The 21,093-nt window shown below is 39.9% G+C and overlaps 2 protein-coding genes across 3 annotated transcripts in view; one reads left to right on the top strand and one right to left on the bottom strand.

Moving 5' to 3' along the window:
- The window catches only part of gsap (gamma-secretase activating protein), a 34,642-nt gene extending 24,349 nt beyond the window's left edge, over nucleotides 1–10,293 (top strand). For both annotated transcript variants that reach the window (XM_088923788.1, XM_088923789.1), the window contains 5 exons: nucleotides 422–541; nucleotides 5,252–5,313; nucleotides 6,482–6,586; nucleotides 7,645–7,741; nucleotides 8,222–10,293. In XM_088923788.1, the coding sequence (XP_088779914.1) occupies nucleotides 422–541; nucleotides 5,252–5,313; nucleotides 6,482–6,586; nucleotides 7,645–7,741; nucleotides 8,222–8,322 (485 nt within the window). In that variant the 3' untranslated portion in view covers nucleotides 8,323–10,293. The remainder of the gene's footprint in view (nucleotides 1–421; nucleotides 542–5,251; nucleotides 5,314–6,481; nucleotides 6,587–7,644; nucleotides 7,742–8,221) is intronic.
- Nucleotides 10,238–21,093, bottom strand: part of ccdc146 (coiled-coil domain containing 146) — a 44,417-nt gene continuing 33,561 nt past the window's right edge. Inside the window, exons 13-18 of the mRNA XM_088923791.1 lie at nucleotides 19,144–19,368; nucleotides 18,550–18,778; nucleotides 13,129–13,257; nucleotides 11,687–11,824; nucleotides 11,047–11,295; nucleotides 10,238–10,583 (exon numbers count right to left, since the gene is read on the bottom strand). Coding sequence (XP_088779917.1) covers nucleotides 10,383–10,583; nucleotides 11,047–11,295; nucleotides 11,687–11,824; nucleotides 13,129–13,257; nucleotides 18,550–18,778; nucleotides 19,144–19,368 — 1,171 coding nt within the window. The 3' untranslated portion in view covers nucleotides 10,238–10,382. The remainder of the gene's footprint in view (nucleotides 10,584–11,046; nucleotides 11,296–11,686; nucleotides 11,825–13,128; nucleotides 13,258–18,549; nucleotides 18,779–19,143; nucleotides 19,369–21,093) is intronic.

Below are 21,093 nucleotides of genomic sequence, written 5' to 3'. Positions count from 1 at the left end.
ATGACACAGACAAAACTGACTTGAAGGGTCTTGACTGATAAGTCATGCTGTGTTACAATTACATGCTTATAGGACTGACTTTCTTTGGAAGCATGGCCTTATTTATATGGTCACTGTTTCTAACATGGCTGCTTTACTGTTAATGGGAATTTCTTTACCATTATGACAAAAATGGTGCTGCCCCAGAATGCACCAATGTAGGCCTAGAATAATTTCAATGTAGACAGGATGAAACAAACTCTCATGCTCCACTGACGCTTCGGAACGAGTTAAAAAATTGTCATGCTTGTCCTGCTAAGATTGTGACAGAGTACTAGGTAATTTTAGCTTAGACCATATCTAGTATTTGTTTCCTTTTTCTGAAGTAAAAAAACATGTAGTAAATGGGAAGCACTGTTTAAGGTTTCTCTTGCGCTTGTAGGATTTAATTCCCTGCTGACTGTGCTGGGAATGCGCTGCCTACCTCAGCACACCTTCCTGCAGTACATTGACCATGGCATCCTGCAGCTCACGGAGCCCTTCGTCACCCGGCTGTTGAAAGGTACAGTACCGCTGCTTCTCACACAAACTTCCACAACAGAATTCCCACACCAGAGGAGAGAAAATCCCAAACCGCTCGCAGGAAGGTGAGACACTTACTGCATGGAGCTGGTGAAGTTAGGGCTGGCAGGAGGTTTTCGTTTTGACATTTGTCAACCTTCTCGGCTCCTTTTTTCAAATGACAAATTCCACACACACCCCCCCCCCCCACTGGATGGAAAATGCACTGTTCCTGGCAGAATAATTGATACAATACTTGGGGTCGAAAGTTGAGAGAAGCTTCATGAACTATGCAGACTGTGGACACAGACTTCAGGATGATGCTTTCCTGATGATACAGTATATTGAAAACCTGTAAAAAAAACTCTGAGATTCTTAGAGGCTGTACTGTGGATTTGGAGTTCACCTAAGGCCTGGATCTCTGCCCCTTATGAACTGTAATCCTTTCTCATGGTCCTCCCACATTAATGTGAAATTAAACCCCAGTTGTGTTTTAAATAAAGTCTCTTATTTGAAGTTCCTAAACTCCAGTGTCCTCAGACGTTATTTGAGCAGCCCTTCAAACTAAAAAAGGAACTCTTTCGAATCTTGGAGGGAGGTTATAGAAATCTCTGGGCTTCGTGGAAACACTGAAATCATTTTTAGTTCCTAAAAACTATATCTTTATGGCTTTCCCCGCAGGGAATGTTCTAGAACAAAGTAAGACCCTTCATCTGTATTGGTGCAATTGTACAGCTGCATTGTACTGGAATACATTGGGGTTTGTGTCTAAAGAGGAGGAGAAACAGGAATGGATTTTTTGACCTTCTCTAATTTTCTCTCTACATACTGTCCTGTCCTCTGACATTTCATAACTCTGCACAAAGGGCACAATTGCTGCCTGATGTTAGAAAAAAAATAAAATGTAGGAAAAAATAAGTGATATGGCAGGATGAATGTGTTCTGTTTTCCGCAAAACTTTCCTATAATAAGTGGCTCATCTAATTGACAGTATTAAATGCCCGCTGTTCTCAGCTGTGTAATAAACAGAATGTGACTGTGTGGTGCGTTTATATGTGAAGAAATGTTTTGTTCAAAACGCAGTGAGATTCTTCTAAACCCACTGAGGGAAGTACCTCAGAAATAAACATTTTGTTAATTACTGTTCATCTGTAACACATTAAAAACCGTAGAATTGTCTTGTGGATTTTACTGCATTTCAGGAACTGTGTTTGTCAGCACAAGTGTGCCGTATTGTAGTTACATTTATTTTAGGTGGCATAACTGTGCTGCCCTGCTCCATATATTTCCTTTTTTGTCATTCTTTTATTACTTTTAAAACAAAATCAACAAAGTGCACAAGACACAACATAAGAAAGGTTACGAAAATGAGTTGGGAATGCGACTTATCCTGCCCATTTAATTGCTATTATCAAGCATAATTGATCTACGGATACCGGCTGCAGCAACATGGCTGGGTAGCTCGTTCTAGTCCCTTACATCCAACTAACATCATGCACAAAGTACTACATATACTGTATTAAATACAAAAATGGGAGCACAAAACAAGTGAGGAAAAGTACCACAAACATCAAGTATAAAAATGTCCACCCTGAGTGCATTTGTGACAGAGGGGATTAGCAACACTCTTCATTTAGAACCACTGGTATGGTGTCGTGTACATTCTCTGTGCAGGTTTGACATGGATTAGCCGATGTGCTGTTTTTCCATGTTTTTCTCATCACTACCTCAAACTGACATTCCTTTTAAATTTCAGAGTTCACTGGGTGTTGGTAGGCGTTTCCTTTTTCAATCCGCGATTGTCCAGTAATCCTGTGGGCCACATAAAAGCCATTGTTGTTTGAAGACAAACACCTTACATAAGGCCAGTGGCAGACAATAGAGTTGTCAGTATAATCAATTAGCGTGAATCACAACGTAGGAGGTGTTTAGCAACTCCTGCTCTTCAGTGGAACATGAGGCAATAGGGCTGTCAAGAATGTGTGTTTTCTAAATCTCCAAAGCAGCTGCATTATCACAGACTGTCCTCTGGCCTCGACGCCGCCCGTGCACCAGGGTCAAAGTGGAGTCAGCCCCTATCTCTGTTACTGCACCAGCTCCACACACACAGCACAAGCAGGGTTTAAAGGGGAGCTGTAATGCTATTTTAGGGTTAGACAGAATCGGCATTGATGAATGCATTTCAAATCACAATGAAAGAAGGGTGTACTCTCTAACATGTAAAACCTCCAATTTACGTCACAAAAGAGATTAAATTCCCAGGTACAGTATGTGCAGCACCACAAAGTGCGATTCAGAATGAGGCAGCAAAACGTCCAGAGACTTGTGTGGCTCTATTATATTCTAAACATGCAGACTTGTGAATACCTCTTTTAATCCAGGAGAAATAGTGCTCTTGGCTTTGAGATGGTTTTGTCGACAAACACTACTTGTTAAGTCTGCATGCAGATCATGTTGGAACATTTCTGTGGTGAAATGTCTGCTGCACAACCTGTACTTATTTGCTAGTACATCACATTACATTAGTCATGGCAGTGACTAGTGAGCAGGAAGGGCCACCTTACAATTCTTGCACACTCGATAACATGGTGACAATACAGCACTTTCACTAAGTTCACAATTTTTTCATTTAATTGGGGAATTTGTAAAATTTTGCAATACCATGAATTAATTTATTTTGTTACTGAGATTTAATAACCGGTCTGAGAAAGATCAGCAACACCACATTCATCCTTGTCTCTCATGCACCTTACTGTGTTGGTAGAAATGCAGCTTTTGAACTTTTATCTTAACCAAGTTCATCCAGTTCTCAGTATCATCATGGTAAATTGGGAAAAGAGTTGGGAGAAAATGCACTTCCTGGGTCTAGGGGTGTGCTGCTCTATTTTTTAATTGCACAGCCCATTTAACAATTACACTTGACATTGTTTGCCTTCTGATCGTTTATGAAGGGTGAGACGATACTACCAGTTTATTTAGCGTATGTTCAAACAACATAAAAATCAGATTTTTTTTCTTCCAGAACTATTAGAGTTTAACAGATTAATGAAAGTTTGGGGGGTATGAGAACAGCCAATTTCAATCAACCTCAACTGTCAGCAACTTCTAATCATTCCTGGCATCATTTCCTCGCATAAAAAAATGATAAATGCTTTGTGTAATCTCTCCTCCACCCCATCTCCACCTCTGCAGCTGCTCCTTGGTCACTCCCCACCCTGCATGGGGGTCCCAGCCTCCTCATCCTATGGCCTTGTCAGCAGCTCAAGCCAAAGTTACTGTAACTACAACACTCTAAAACTGTTATGAGTAACTACAACACTCATAAACCTTTCAGTGTGCTTCATTCTGGGCTGTTGTCATTCCTAGTGAAACAAAGATCGTACGCCAGATGTGCTCAAGCCGTTGCACAGTCACAAACTGGAAGAGACTGAAGAGAAAGTCGTACAGAAGCAATCTGCTCAGACGTCACGTCCTGTACAGATCACATTGAAAAGAAGGATTCAGTGGTCAGGCATTTAGATGATCAATGGAAGGAGAGGATTTTTCTTGCAAATATAATAGCCTACAAAGGAAAAACCTCTTTCCAGTGAAGTCATTTGACTTTATTAGTCCACACTAGTTTTGTCTTATCTGTGGGAGCAGGTGTTGAGAAAACCATCAGAAGAACTGAAACCATCATAGTATGAAAGTTTTTCTCTTCTTTTTTTTACATATATCCTTACTAAACAAAAACATTTTTGTTAAAAAACATTTTTTTAATTGTTTTGTATTTTTCTTTTGTTTTAAAAAAGTAACAATTTTTTCTCTTTAGCCAATGATGGAAACAAATATATCCAGCACTGCCTGAGTAATATTAATTACCGTTTTGTAGGATTTTAGAGCAGGTTTATTTGTTGGAGCGGGTGTATGTAGAAGCTCTGATCTGCCTCATATGAATAGACTTTTGGTCACTATTTCTCTGTCCTGGTCTTGGTGTCTTCTGGGTTTCACGCTGACCAAGCTCTTAAGCAGACCCAAGTGGTGATTTTTCTGCTCTCTGGACTCCTTTTTTTTAATTTCGATAGTTTCAACACTGTTGCTGTTCTACGGTTTTCTAAACAATTCTCACTGTTGGTCAATTAAAGATGTGCAGGTGTGATGAGTGCAGCTCTTTCTGCCACTGTTGGGAACTGATGCTGACCACTGGTGGGCTCTAAGCACGCGCCGAGTTACTCATACACAGAGGATATTTCTGCCATGCCAAAAGACCAGACCCTCTGCAGTAGCAGAATTTCACACCGTCTAGCTTTCAGAACTGGGCAACATCGCTTCTATAACTCACTCAGCGCACCGAGTTCTGTTAATGCAGATTCAGATTTGAATGAAACTGTCAAACAGCAAAAAATATTCTTCAGGCTGAATGCACTCGTTGATTAAATTCAACAAAGCCATTGAAGCAACAAGCCTGAGTCGAGTGCAGAAACCCAGCGGCTTGGAATAAGATGCACATTGAAAGGTGTTACTCTTGCACTGTCATACTGTCTCAATTGGGTGGCTGGCAAAATGCATATAGTGTAAAGGAAATGTGTGTGTCCTAAATTGGTGTGAAATTATAAAAATGAGTACAGCACCATTCTTTTTATTGATTTGGAAGGAAAGGGTGAACGTGAATAGTTAGAATATAGGAAGGAAATCAGAAATCAGGGATTCATATTCAATTCTTTCTTTTTAGATCTTGACAACAGTGACAAAAATGAACAGATGAAGTTTAGCATCATGAAGCGACTTCCAGAGGTAAGTCAATGGTCTTTAACTCGAGACGCAAGGGAATTGTCCCTTTATTAACTCAAATCTCTTAAATGGGCCACATTCTGAGAAGTTCAGTTATATTTTGTAAATGTCCAGTAATTTCTGTTGTACTTGAGTATTGGAGAATGCGATAATGTCTGGCCCATGTATTCTTTGTTTTTCTTCTTCTTGGCTCCAGCAGCAGACTGAAATCTCATTTTCAGTCAAGCAAGGAAATCGAGTAGGTAGAATAAAGACACAATCACGGTTAATTCCCTCCAAATTCGCCTTTAGTCACATGCATGTAATTTAACTTTTACAAAGTTCCCTCTTTGTTTTTTTTTAGAAATTTCCAGATAAAAGTCTTTTGAACTTGTGCGTCAGAACTCAATTAGAACTTGTCACTGAATCAGGCAGAGGGATTTGTAATCAGTATAGAATGGAAACAAAGTCAGTTTTTGCATGAAATTCAACACTTTAAAACAACAGTACTAAACTCAGGCTTACTAACATACCACTGACAAAATGTTTAACAACACTACTTTTATTTTGTTGCTCTCTCTCACAAGCATGGATTTTATAATTAAAATACAAACAAACAGCAAAAAACACCTATACAGTAATAAAACACCTGTATACCCTCTGCTCTGATACTAAAGACAAACATGCAGATACAAACTAAAGTGACTGTTATAAGATATGCTGAAAAGTACATTTATTTATACAGTAATATGTTGGATATGATAAAATAATAAATATATTCCCCTGGAGGCAAACAAACTATTCAGTGTTCATTAGTGTTTCTTAAAAACTAAGACCAACCTTGTATGTTTAAAGGCACAAAATGGCTTTCATGAAAAATGATGTGTTTCATATGAGCAAGCAGCAATACTGATGTAGTGTGCAAAGAAGTGAATTAGCATGAAGATTTGGGTCATGCTAGTCTGTTTTTCCAATAAATGGAGGATTTCAAAGTATACTAAGGTAATGGCACAATCTTTTTACGTCACTCTTACCCTAAGCATGCATTGTTTGTGCAAACAGTTTAGAAACTCTGCTGTTCATGACTCAGCGTCCTTCAGGGTTGCTTGAATCCTGTAGGGATGTGCAACAGCTGACAAGACGTAAACCCAGTAACTATGTGTTTAATGTATGGTTCCTTTCATCCTTTCAGTCTCTGGACCAGAAGATCTATCAGCTTTGGGATCATCCCATCAGCTCAGCCTGCATAGCCAGGAACTATGTCAGGAATCTGTTTGAAAAACTTGGGAAGAAGCAGGTAACTGTTCTGTCTTGCAGAGCTGTGCAATTCTAACGATTTTCTTTAAAGACGTGTTTGAAGTGTGTTGAAGTGTTTGTCTATGTTGGCATAGTCTACTGGAGTTCAGGGAGTCCCATTCATTTAAAGCAATAATAGGCATAAGGGGCTGACTCAATCACTGCAGACACTTGCCCTAGTGCAGGGTGAGCAGGGTGCACTGCTTCGAGCCTGGGTCATGCCACTGGCCCATTGTCACCAGGATGCCCGATGTGGCAGCATGCGATTGGCTGATCCCTGCAGAGGGAAGGCCACACTGCCACCCCGTGACCAGCAGGCTTGGGGTTCTGTCACCCAGGAACCCTCCTCTCTTCCAGTTGCCAGAGAAACCTCCTTGTAACAGAGCAGCGGGATCTGGAGTGTTAATACTGGGTTAGGCCTCTGGAGGCAGTGTGGGGACACTCGAGACATCGAGAGAAATACATTCCTCAGCAGGTTGTCAGAGCAATTGTCTCCAGCCTACAGGCAAGCCCATTTCTCACCATGAAAGAGAGCAACGAATGACAGAGGTTGTCTAGTCCGTATCGAGTACGCCAATAAAATCTCTTTATGAGACACCATAAGGGTTGTTATTATTTCTAGTCTATTCATTATACTTTTAGAAGCAAACATAAATAAGCATAAATAAGATTAATAATATATTAAAGAGGTCCAACTTACAGATGTTTATCCCTCAGCACTTTTATGTTGGCTTCAAAATACAAGAGCTTAGATTTTAATCATCTGCAAAATAAAGTATATACTGTACTTTCCAGACTTCCAGAATAATTTCCATTTTCCAAACCTTAAACCATGGATTTTCAAGTACAGTACGTGTCTAGGTAAAATTTAAATGTAAAACATAAAAGCAATGCTATCAGTAGAACTTCGGGTAACCAGGTTCTCCATAAGTACTGTTTGAACAAACTCACCACATCTGCTCTCTGGACCCTTGGTTGAAAACCCCTTGCTAGACCATAGCCACATCATTCTCCAGCTCTTGCCTTGCACGTTCGTCTCATTATTCTGTCATTTTTCAGGGCTCTTCCCTAAGGCAGAGAGACCACACTTTTTTCCAGACAGAGTTCCTGCCCCTCAACTACTTAACCAAAACATTGTCAGACGTAGAGGACAAAGGTATGTATCCAGCTTCTTCTAAGTCTAACGTGTGCCATGAGGCCGTTGTTGAAATTTCCACGTTTTCTAATTGAGTTGATGTTGACGAGATGTTACCAAGGGGCTCTGTAGTTGCTGTTGCTAATTTATTCCCAGCACCCCTCTTGGAGGCAGACAGATTATAGACAGATGAGTGGTAATTCTCACCACGTGCTCGTGCAGATCTTCTCTCCAGGGACTGTTCAACAGGATTGAAATGGTCACAGCTTTATGAATCTCTTGCATTAAGCTACTTGTAACCAAAGGAGCAGGACCGGCCTCATATCCTGTTCCTCTCTTGTAATCCTTCTTGTGCTACAGTACAGAAGAAACAAAAGCATTTCCTATGATATGGCTTAAAGCTCGTTTTAAAATTCCATTATCGTCTTCCCCTTTGAATATTAAACCCTTTGCACATATGGTGCCTTTTCATTCCTTTCTTCCTCCTTAATTGTTTTGCAGCATTGAACCCTTTTGAAGAGCAAGAGAATGTGGATGCAAAGTTTGTTGAGGAAATAGCTCTGAAACAGACTTCAGTTCTGCTGGGGTTTGAGGAGACATAATTGAGGCAAAGGGCTCAGGAGGGTGGATGCAGTCAGTATGAAGACCGAAGGCGGGGAGTACACCAACCATTCGTCCATCCACATAGGACACAGTTGTTGGTGCAGTAAGGAATGCGTCCTGCTAGAAAGTATCCCAATATTGCTTTGTTATGGATTTTGAACAGGTTCCCAGTAGCAGAGCCAGCACAGGAGGGTAAATCCAGCAAAATCTTTTTATATATCATTATTCTTTATTATAATGAACCTGGAGGGTTCAGTAATACAGAATGTTTATTAATGTTGTGAGCCAAAATGAATAACAGATGCTTGTTTTTTTTAGCAATACTGACAATATATTAACTTCCTACTTATTGTAATAAGGTATTTTGTAACTGGATTTCTCTGAAAAAGGAAATAGTTCCAAAGTCACTTGACAGAAACTTTTTTGAGATGCTTTAAATTCGTGCCTGTATATTTAAATGTTGCGTGCTGCGAGATTTAAGGAAGTTAAAATTTGTACAATCTGTATAATAAAAAGTGCAAATCAGAGTAATCTTGTAACTAAAAGGATTAGAAAAGGGATATTTTTTCCTCACAGGTAGCTAACAAAGACACAAAAAGGACACCATCAGTTTATAAAAATGTATTTGTCAATACAATAATCTTTTGGAAGAATTGTTTACAGTGCTGTTTTAAGGTGTAACAAAAATCATTGTTACGTGATGCCTGAAATTTATTCCACTACATTGCTTTATCACAATGAGCTTCTGAATGATATTTTTGATTCTTTGATTGAAGCCCTGTTCACACCAGATACAAAAGAGCAACAGCATAATAAAAAAACAGACACTGTGCTTTTGATCACAACTTTTTTTACTGGACCGGGGATGTAAGGAAATGCTGTAAAAACACTAATTCGATTGAAAGGAATTAGCCAAACCAATATTCAGTGTATGAGTAACTTTGGCATTATTACATAAAATCCCAAAGGTGCAGGTGTTTGAGCCTTGGTGATTCCCAAACAGGGATGCACTATTGACCCAGGCTGCTCAGTTTGCTGGGCTTGAGATTAGTCAGCCAGGGTTTTCTCTGTGACACCCTGAGCGCCTACAGTTCCCGATGGGTGGGAGGTTCAGGAGAGCTCATCTGCACTTCCTCTTTCCTGCTGTGTGCAAGTGTTCTTGCTGAAAGCCGAGATGGAAATATATATTTTGTGGTTGATTTCAAATTAGGTGGGGAAATAAAAAAATTAATTGGCAATTCTAAGTGTGAAATCAAGAAATACAATTATTATTATTGGTACTATTGTATTACAGTTAAGGTACATTACTGGGATAGTTGATGTCAAACAAATTTGTTGAGCTCCACCATCTCCTTAAGGTTTTCCTGCTCAGCATCTACACTTTCTCAAGGATCTGGTATTTTTGTTGCATTGCCTGTGTTGACTGCTGTAAAAATAGTGTACTTTGCATTTGGGACAAACATGCCTTTTCTATTTCTAGCTATTGATCAGGTCAATGGTTGTAGTTAACATTATTGCATTGTAGTGGCTGATCTGTGAATGTCTTGAATTTCATGTGCAAATCTCTTCATATTCAAACCACTGAAGTGCTGCCCATGGGACTCTTTCAGGAAGCATCAGCGTGAGAAGTATCCGACTTAATAAGAACTTAGAGCAATCCCTGGCCACCCCAGAGGAAATTAAAAAAAATATTTCAGGAAAAATTTGGGTCAAGGCCAGTAAATAGAGGCTCCTTAAACTTTCTGCCATAATTTACATTATTGGCCATATGCCAGACTAATAAAGTAAATTGCTTATTGCTGTTGTAAACTGTAACTGCACACAAGCTGTGAAATTTAGGTGTATATCACACAAGTTTCTTCCTTTTAAAAGAGTTTTCCAAGAGTTTCATAAAAAAAACAATGACAAAAAGTGGTATTTTACTCTTGCGCATATAACTATTTTTAATAAACCCTTTTTTTTCTGTGAAACATGATTCCAGATTCTGATTTACTCCACACTGCGTGTAAAGGAGTGGCCGTGCTCGCTGTGGTGCCTACTGGGTTATCGCTCCAGCGTGCTAGATTTCGATGGGCTTCGGCACCGGCTTGCGGATGTGTCTCATGTTGGTGCCGGGCTCGCTGGGCTTGAAGGGGGCCAGGGCTCCGTAGGGGCGGGGCAGGGGCAGGGCGTCCTCCTGGGGGATGTAGGCGTTGGGCCGGGCCTCAGCAGTGGTGTACACCCCACTGGACAACTGGTGCCGATCCTCCTCTTCCACCGCCTGCAACACACACAGCCCAGAGGTCAGAGCGCAGGCTTGCCTGTCAGAGGGGCACGGGAGGCATGTAGCTTGGGGAGAGGGCTGTACTGTTTATTATGGACCTGTTCACTGGGTTACTGTCTTATTTCACAAGAGTAGACCCTACACCTCCTGCTTCAGGTAGATAGGAGTTTTAACTAACAGTTTATCAATAATCCTAAGTAGATATTTGTTTTATACATCCTCACTTTAAATTAGAATCTTAAATTGAACCATTTTTTGCAGAAAAATAATCTACCTAGTTATTATTTCCAGAGGAATCTGGAGGATCGTAGTTAAAGCTCCATTTCTTACAATGTTTATTAAAAGTGATTGGAGATGGAGGGTCTTTCCATTTGGATTCCATCGTTTCTCTGCTGTACCCTCTAACGTGTCTAAAGTGTGAGCGAAGCCCGGTTCTGAGAATGTGCTCAGAGCTCCTCACCTTGGCCCTGTTTTCAGCCTCGATCTTGTGCCGCTTTTCCTCCCTGAGCGTCTTGAGCCACTCCAGCTCCATGTCCTCACTGGGCGGCAGGCCCTGCTCCAGCCTCCTGTGGCAAGACTCCAGGAAGTTTTCCTTCATCTTGATCTCCTCTTGCAGTGCCATGGTATTGGCCTGCTGCATGGACAGCTCTGACACCACTGCCATCATCTTCCTGGTGGTCTCCTTGATCTTGCTCTGCAGCTGGTTGACCTTTCCATGGGCCACATTACAACACAGACAAGTTACAAGGCTACAAAATAACTGAAGGATTAGCATTAACGATCAAGTAAAGAATGTGAAACGTTCTCCATGATAGAGGATTAAGCCTATTACTCAAAAAGGTACTTTTAAGTTTCATAAATGTTAGTCTTGGTCTTCCAGTATGGAAATATAACTGATGCAAGGTATTTCAAAATTTTAGTCTTTCATCTTCTCTGTAACTTCCATTACTGAGCACTCTTGATGGCCAGGCAACAGCTCAAATCACAGACCCTGAAAGCTGTATTGCAGCAGGAGTGCTGCAACGCAGAAAACGACTAGCTTTCCATCCATATAGTGTACGTAGCAATCTCCCTTGCTGATGCTGGGGGTGCGTCCCTACCTTCTTAGCCAGCGCCAGCGTGTCGTGCTTGCCGTTGTCAGCCTTGGCCCTGATGCGCTGAGAGAGCCGGGTCACCTGCTCGTACACCAGCTCCTTCTCCAGCAGCTGCTCCTCGCGCTCTGCCAGGCGGATCTCCAGCTGCGGCACCCAGCCAGGGAGAGGACCACAGCAGAGGGTTACTCAGAGCGGGCCGTCGCTCAGTGCCAATCATCAGGACCCCGAGACCCTGGAAAAACCTCTTCCCCGCCTCCACAGGTGCTGTCCGGCAGGCGGCACGGAACCTCTCTGTCAGCATCAGTATGCTAGCTAAAAGTGTTGCAGTTCCTAAATTTTGAAATTGATGTTCTGTAATGAAATAATATGGCTTGCAAAGTGCTCACTGGGTTCATTCTAGCTGAGAATAAGGTTTTGCTTTCAGTGACATCACTTTAAAACAACAAACCTTTCCCAATACTCCTAATGTCATCTGTGGACTTAGGTTTGGAACATTTTAAAGTCCATATTCAGTTACAGTAACGATTGATGTCAAGGGCATGGGTGACCAATCCTTGTCCTGGAGGCAACGATTCAAAAGATTTTATGAATCCCCTTAAATCATCAATTTCTAAAAACTTGGAACAATTTTGTTTTGACCACTGAATCAAATTATTTAAGCAATAATTTTGATAAGGAACAAGTAATAGGTTTATTCCATGCTGAAAAAAAGCAGAAAGAGAACACAACGTTTCGGCCGTGAAGCCTTCTTCAGGTGTGACAACTCACACCTGAAGAAGGCTCCACGGCCGAAACGTTGTGTTCTCTTTCTGCTTTTTTTCAGCATGGAATAAACCTATTACTTGTTCCTTTGCAGCCTACGCATGCTGACGCAGCTACCCACCTGAATAATTTTGATATACAATAGCAAAACCCTGTAACAACTTACTAATTTACTAAAGACCTGCTCCTGCAGTTCTCCAGGACCATGGTCACATTCATCCAAAGGATTCTTTAGAAACTTTTTTAATCATAAGATATTACGATTAACGGTCAAGTAACCTTCCTGTAACGTTAGCTTTCCAGTAGCAAAATTACGTTTCTCTACACAGTTTACACCTTACAAGTGTACATCTTACAAGTAATTTTATATTCTTCTGACTCCAGAGTACACACCCAACTGTGTTGTATTGGGGAATATTAAAGGGTTAAGTGTTTTTTCCTTTCTCTGTCTATAATTTTGATTTGTTTCCATGACATTTTTCATTCTTTTGGAGTAGCGCTGTGCCATAAGTGTCTGACTGGAGTGTGATCGATTTTATCGTTTTGAAAATTGAACAGTCGGTCCAAGTGTAATGTACAAATTTGGCAATAATACGGGGTGGTTTTTGTGCTCACATAACACAAAGATCTAACGCAGCTCCTGGTGAAACCAGATCTGACTATGTGACACATGCGCACTGCGGTACCTGTTCAATCTTCTTGACGAGCTCAGGGGGTGTGGGGTCTTTTCCCTCCAGGACCCTGGTGCGGTTCTGTGTTTCAGGGTCCTCCAGGGTCTTCTCCAGGTCCAAAACTCTGTCCTGGCACTCGGAGAGCTACGACCAAGACACAACATCACACATAGCCCATATGAGGTGCCAAAAAGCACGCAAGCATAGCTGTACCCTGCAGGGTGGATCATGACAACGGTCAAAACAATGAGCCAGCACCTGTGCAACAGGTTCACTGAGCACCCAGTGACAGGGCAGCATGTGGCTGCTGGGGTACCATACCCAAAGCATGCTAGCCACTCACACTGAAAACTACGACAGCAAGAATCTGAATTTATGCAGTGCTTTTTAACCTGAAGGCTTCCAAAGTACTTCACATATAGGAATATATTAATTGAATTAATTGGGAACATTGGATAGGACACATTATGCAAACCTAGAGTGGAATATAGCCAGAAGATTGAGGTAACATTGCTACTCCTATACTGTAGCATAGAGTCCTTTGTCTGGTCAGTGGCTTTAAGAGACAGGTGCTTTTCCTATCTCATTAGTGACCAGTCCCTGCCTTGCTTAGCTTCTCATATCTGACAAGATCACTAAGGAGGTACTGCTTGTGCTGAATGCTGGGATAACTGTAATGCTTAATTGCATCTTTTCTCACAGTGTTTATGTGCCATAAATTCCTGTACTTTAAATACTTTTAAGGATCTAGGGAAGAAAAGATTTCAGTGAGCTTGAAAAGATGAAGATAAAAAAGTTTGCTAAATTCCTTTTTCTTTCATCTAACTACAAGAGATTGACCTGATATGGTCCAATAGTGTTGAATTATGCCAAAGAGATGTGTTGTCTAGACCATTCAGGGTTACTTATTCATTTCTTGTTACCACTGCCTACACTGTTACACTTGTGCAGGATTAATACAAAATAACACAGCAATTAATCCAAAAAATTCATGATTACATAATATAGGGTCACAATGTATTTGTATTAAGGGAACCAGGTAATTAAACATGTTGTCCTCTGAAAACTGTACTGCGTCACATAATCCAGTGTGACTGACCAGACTGTTGGATGAATGCCAGGATTTCAGTCTAGGAAACACCATCCTCTTTTCGTGTGAAGTTTAATACACTTAAAGTAACAGTAATTTCCAATCTTTTCAGTCATGTACAGTAGGTAAGTACAAGTTGTAAAAATGTTAGGCCACTGAAATAATGGTGAAAAGAAAGCATAAAACTTTTGACTTTTCCAAAGCAACGATCTGTATATATTTTGCTTGTGGTGTCGTCAAAGTTTGTAAATAGTGGTTTAACCACTAGGTAAAGTACAATGTACTGTAAATGTAAAAAGCTAAACTTTGAAATTTAACCGCTGTGTAGGGAAAATGCTTACATAATTTACTTAAAACATCTACCTGAGATTGTATTACATGATACTTGTTAAAAATGATAAACAATACTTTCCTTTGTTCCTGACATACTTAACAAAGAATATGAATTATATTTTTATAATTGCAAAAGAGCAATTCTATGCTGTCGCATGTCTACACATGAGCTTTTTGGTCTATTTAATAAGAGTTTATGAGGGCATCTAAACGAAAGTGACTTTGTGGTCTTCAAAACACATGCATGCTCTGTTTCATGATTTATGACGAACAAGTTTACTGCACATTGCAGGCACTTGCAATGAAATTAAAACTGTGGCCATGAAATCAGTGACTTTCCATCCCCCCAGTGTGTTCCTAACTAACATGGTACGTTACCTACAGGTTGGAAACAGATGTGTGACTGTAAACATCCATTATGTATGCTATGTCCCAAATTGTTTTGATCGCTCTCCAATCTGTGGTTCAAGGAAATCATCCCTTCTATAAACACCAAACCCTTTGCTGAAAACAGCAAATTACATTCTTAGTGTAGACAAAGTCGCATATGACACAGTCTTTTTAAAATTTTCATTGAGGAAACCAATGAAAGCAAAGCTACTACATTTGTTTGGCATAACAATGTAATTGGAATCACTGAAAAGTGGCTAATAAGAGAATTTCGGTGAATACAATACAATACAGATGGATACACAGCTTTCTGAAGAGACAGGAAAGTTGAAAGAGTGGGAGGAGTAGCACTATACATCAAAAACCACATCAAGAGTACTGAGGCACAGGGAATTAATCTAGATTAAAATTTAAAAAAAGCATTGTGTGAAGAATATGCTTGATTCTATGGAGTAAAATAGTGTTAAAGAGAAGAAGAATGGAACAAGATAGTGTATATATGATTATAATCATATATATTTTAGAACATCTGTAATCCACTCACTGCTGATTATACATATAATCACATATAATACATATAATCAGCAGTGAATGGATAATAGATTTTCTGCACAAGTAAATCAAAGTGGCCCAAATGGTTAAATAAATCAATTGTCAAGAATATAGGGAGAAAGAAAGCTCTTTAAAACATTAAAAAAGAATGGGATCCAGTTAAAGAAAAGGAATATACTGAACTGCAAGCACAGGCAAACAAATAACAGCGGAATTATGGAATTTTCCATAACATAGTTGCACTTACACCTCTGCAGCTGAAGACTAACTAGAAAAACTTTCAGTGATTGCAGAATTGTGCGATAGATTATCACTAACTATAAACTAACTTCAGTTAATCTTATTCATTAACTGAAACTAAACTCTGCACAGTATAAGCACCTTCGCAACAAAAATAAAATACAAATCTCTTTTCTGTTTATGAAGTTGAATCAAAGTCAGTATTGTACTGTATATGCTTACACAGGATTTCTGCTCTGTCTGACAGTCACAACGTCCCATATTGTTAATTTGCACACATCTCACGGGGGTTAGAAAGCTCTGTTCCCAGAACTACAAAGGCTTGTATGTTCCTTCCACAAATAGGGATCTGCTCTACTTAATCAGTGGGGATTCTGACGACATTCTTGTTTCCAAACCTGTAGGTCAGCACTGAGGCAGTGTGGAAAACATGAGTTTGTGACAAAAAAAAACCCAGCAAGCAAACGCCAATTTCCTGGAGATGTGAGGTTTACAATTCATTACAATGGGCATTGACATCCCAGATGTAAAATGCAAATGTGAATTTGAGCTTTATTTTACAAAGAAATTGGCTTGGAAATTGGGAAAGTTAATGTTTTATCAGGAAATTTGCTTTTATTTTTTTTACACAAAGTAAATTTAAAGTTCAGTGCACCTCATATATTTGGCAATGTGTTTCTGTCCATTTAAAGCTGTTTTCTCTAGGCAAAAAGAAAAAAGGGCAAAGAGATATCGGATTCCAGTTAAGTACAGCATAACATCTGGACAGAGTTACATTGCCACATTCCTTTCCTTGCAAGTATAATTGGTATGTTTTCTAACCAGAATATTCTGGATTATTTTTCTTCAAAGTCTCATCTCGTGGATTGTTTGGAGTACACTTCCCATGCACCATGTTGCACAGACAGCCTGTACTGTATGTTTTTTCAACACAATGTTTTTTCATGCATGAAAGCAATCTTATTATCTGCAGTTTCACGAGGAATAAAAAACACCAAAGAATTAGACATTTGAGTGTGTTTGCTGAATACTTCAATTAAATAGCATAGTGACTGAAATATTATTAATTTTGAGTTTAATATCAATTGACTGGTGTTTTTGCAGACACTCAAAATCCACTAATTCACAAAAAACAAAGCTTTACCAAACAGAATGGAAGAAATTGCAATCAACTCAAGAAGGCCCATTGTGGAAGACAGAGAACCTGCAACTCTTGCATCCAATCATATAGATTTCCATCTTGTATAAAATAAAAATGATACTTACAACCTTTAGCTTTTAGAAATGTGTGTTTTTCTTCAGCCTTTAATGTAATATTTATATAATTCATTATAAATTAGCTACTAAGTATTTTTTTAGACTTATTCCCCAAAATACATAAAGGATGAATAAAAAGTAAAGCCCAGGGATGGGAAATCCTATTTCTTAAATGCTGTAATCCTTTAGGCTTTAGAGGCATCTTTCATTTATCGCTTGAATAAGACCAGAAGAAACAGCTAAAATTATTTCTTATCTGCTTAATTGGTTCAATTAAGTCATTAAGGTGTGACATGGAATGAAATCCAGAAACCAACACAGCACTCAAGGGCTAGTGTTGCCTACGCCTGCTCTAGCATTTAGCATGAGTAAGGTTATACACAAGGAGGCTATTTGGTTTATCTAGCATGTTTGGTAGCTGTTAACTGATCCAAGGTTCTCATTCAACTATTTCTTGAAGGAAGCCTGGATATTGGCTTCAACACAGAACATATAGAGCATACTGTATGATAGTAAAGAAACAAGTAGATGTTTATTCCATGCTGAAAAGAGAAGAAAGAAAACACAATGTTTCGGCTGTGGAGCCTTCTTCGGGTGTGAGCTTCATCACAGATTACAAAGCGCAACCAGCAATACGACACAAACCGCCTTTCTCCCTGGTGAGCTAAACTCATTCTATGCTCGGCTCGAAGTCCATAACATAAAACCCGCTTAGAAATTCCCAGTACACCAGGGGGAATACCCGAAGAAGGCTCCACAGCCAAAATACTGTGTTTCCTTTCTTCTCTTTTGAGCAATAAAGCTTTACATGTTCCTTTGCAGCCTACACATGCTGATGCAGCTACCCACATGAACTACTATATGATATTATACATATAATTAAAAAAAATATTTTTGGTATGTACCATACATGCAAATATTGTATGTACTGTAGGGCACTTCCTTTAAAGGAATCATTACCTTCTAGTACGCTGTTGACGATTTTCCCTCACTTGATAAATGTAATTAAGTGCACCTGAGATATAATATCATTTCTCCTAGTGTTTTACTCTTAATCATTTTATAAGACACATAAAATGAGGAATTGTAACCTTGGGTTATTTTAGTATTTGGATCTTGTTAATCGAGAGTGAAAGCAATTTATGACTCAGAACAGGGTGTTTCTATAAATGGTCCTGCTGTTCTTAGTTTGTGCTTACAGGCTGTCTAAAGTGTCTCCAAACAGAGGGAAGTTTATATTACCACATAATTCTACAGAGGTGTTTAATAGATACAGATTGTATTATTAGAAAGTCTGAATAAGACTACTTTATACAAGATCCGCAGAATTCGTACTTTGACGTACAATGGTCTTTAGGGTCCCAGTTTATGAAGGATATTTTCTAACTTTATTTAGCTGCCCCTGTTGTCAACTCTAATCTTTGTGCAAAGAAACCATGATTAGGGGCCATGTGTAGAGTTTATCAGAGCAAAGAATCACCATGTTTGTTGTTTCAAGACTTTCTTTATCTGTCAACAATTAGACATGAAGAACAAAACATATTCCCCCTACTGACTGAGAGGATCCTGCTGACCTGTATCTGCAGCGTCACCACTTCTCTCTCCAAGGCCCTTTTACTTGGCAGATTCTTGCGAAGGAGCTCCAACTGCCTGGCCTCTTCAGAGATCAGCATCTTCAGGAAGCAGATCTCCTCTTCCATGGCCTGTATTTCCATGTTGCCATTTCTGATCAGGCTTTCCTGGATATTCACCTTCTCATAGAAAATGCACACCTCCTCCTCTCTTTCAATCAGCTGCACTCCCCTGTCAAAAACCAGAAACATATGCAGACATGTTGAAAGAGCCATATGATTGAAGAACCATGTTCTGTAGTAACCATGGGTTATTACACAAGAGTTGTGTACTGGAAGAGCCATGTGATGGAGTAACCATTGGATATAAGAGTGTTGTGATTAAAAGATTCATGTGCAGAAAGAGCCAGCCATAAAGTCCAGAGTGATGAAGGGTAAAAGAAAAAATGAACACCCAAATAAATGTTTTTTTTTAAATTCTAGTTCAATTGTAAAATAATGTACTTCGCCGGGGTTGTTTAGCTGAGATAGACGTGGTGCTTCCCTGTTGGAAGGAAGGGTCGGCTGCCAGGTGAGGCAGGAAGTGCACGGACTCACCGGTCATTGCGGTTCTGCACTGCACTTTCATACTTCTTGCGCAGCTGCACCAGAGCCTCCTCGGCGTGGTTTATCATGTGGGTCAGCTTGCTGATGTTCAGCTTCTGCTCCTCCCTTTTGTCCTTCATCTCGAACTGGACCCAGTTCACCTTGGAGATGTCGTTCCTCAGGCTGTCGCGGAGGGTGTGGCTGTGGAGGTGCTTCAGCTTGGACTTCTGCAGCAGCCTGCAAAGTCACCGGGAGGGAAAGGGTGATGCCTGGGGGAGGAGACAGGGCTGACCCTGCTGGAACAGGCATATCTGATAAACTATCAATTAAGAGTGGCAGCACACCGCTTTCCCAACCCAAGGTTATGTGCAAAGATGCATACAAAGTAATAGTTGGAACAGCTATAACCACTTCTGCCTCAACATTGGCTGATAATATTTATTGAACAAACATTCTACAGTAGGTGAAAATATTCTGATGTGGTGAAAAGTACTGGTTTAATATCATCAGCCATCTGATGTGGCAAATTGTAGTAACACTTTAAATAAGTTGGAGGCTGCAATTGCTTTATGTTTTTTTCTTCTCTTAAACTGCTGTGAAACGGACCTCTCAGCCATACTGTAGAAGGCACTGAACCTTAGAGATAGCTAAACAAAACAGGGGGAGCTATCAAGAACAATTCAATTTCTTTCAAGTATTGATCTAATTCCTCTTATTGCTTCAACATGTTGTCTGAAAATGATGTCAACATAAACACATAAATCCATTTCATATGTAGCTTCTTCAAGTGACTTTTTTATGTTTTAAAAGAGAATTTACAGACATACTGAAGGACCAGGATTGTCCTTCCTTGTTCTACAATGTTAGTCAGTCATCCTTTTTCGAATACATAGCAGAAGTTTAATATACAGTGCATTGCAAAATGATTCAGACCCTTACAGAGTTTTCATGTTTTGTTGCTTTAAAGCTTATTACACACCCTACTGCATACATTTAAAAGTAAAAAGAAGAAAATAGATAATTAACACGAAAGACAACGGGAAAAGTCATGATTGCACGAGTATTGAAATCCTATGCTGTTGCAACCTAAATTAATTAATTAGACAAAAACAATCGCATGGCCTTTCTGTGTGCAGTACTGTGGATCATATGATGTCAGAATGAATACACCCTTCTCCGTAAGGTCTCTCAGGCAGGTAGTGGAACTCAAGCAAAGATTCAACCATGAAGTCCAAGGAGCTTTTAAAACACAGGGATAACATTCTATAAAGGCACAGATAAGGAGGAGGGTATAAAAACATTTCAAAACCTTTAGGATCTCTCTGGGGGGTGGTGACATTGATCATTAAGAAGAGGAAGGCACCAAGACCCTGTCTAGTTCAAGCTGAGCGGCCGGGCAAGGAGGAAGAGATGGTTAGAGATGCAACAGCCAGGCCAGCGGTGACTTTAAAAGCTATACAGGTCAACGGCTGAGAAAAGAGAACATGTCCATTGGTCAACAATATCCCAGTCTCTCCACAAATGGATGCTGCATGAAAGTGAAAAAAAAAACTTCTCAAATCCTGCATCATCACGTTGGTGTTGTCAGCATAAAATTGCAACATCTGGGTCTAAATGCAAAGCGTTACATAAGATGCAAACCCAACATGCTTAACTACTGTTAAGCACGGTGATGGTAGCATTAGGTTGTAGTTCTGCTTGTCATCAACAGGGACTGAGGGACTGGTAAGCTTGTCAGGACTGGAACAAAAATTCACATTTCAGCAGGACAATCACCCAAAGCACAAGGACTTCCAAGCCCTGACTTGTATCCTATTGAGAATTAGTGAAAACTCTTGAAAACTCCTGTCCATAAGTGACCCCCAAACAAACTGAAAGAGTCTGAGAAAATCTGCTAAGAGAATGACAGAAATTGCACTGAGTCAGTGTGCAACGTAGGTAGAGATTTATTCAAAAAGACTC

Source organism: Atractosteus spatula, chromosome 8, assembly GCF_055471065.1.
Source record: "Atractosteus spatula isolate fAtrSpa1 chromosome 8, fAtrSpa1.hap1, whole genome shotgun sequence".
NCBI classification, from domain to species: domain Eukaryota; kingdom Metazoa; phylum Chordata; class Actinopteri; order Semionotiformes; family Lepisosteidae; genus Atractosteus; species Atractosteus spatula.
The sequence above is the reverse complement of the archived record's forward strand: the minus strand, read 5'-3'. Positions and strand labels throughout refer to the sequence as shown.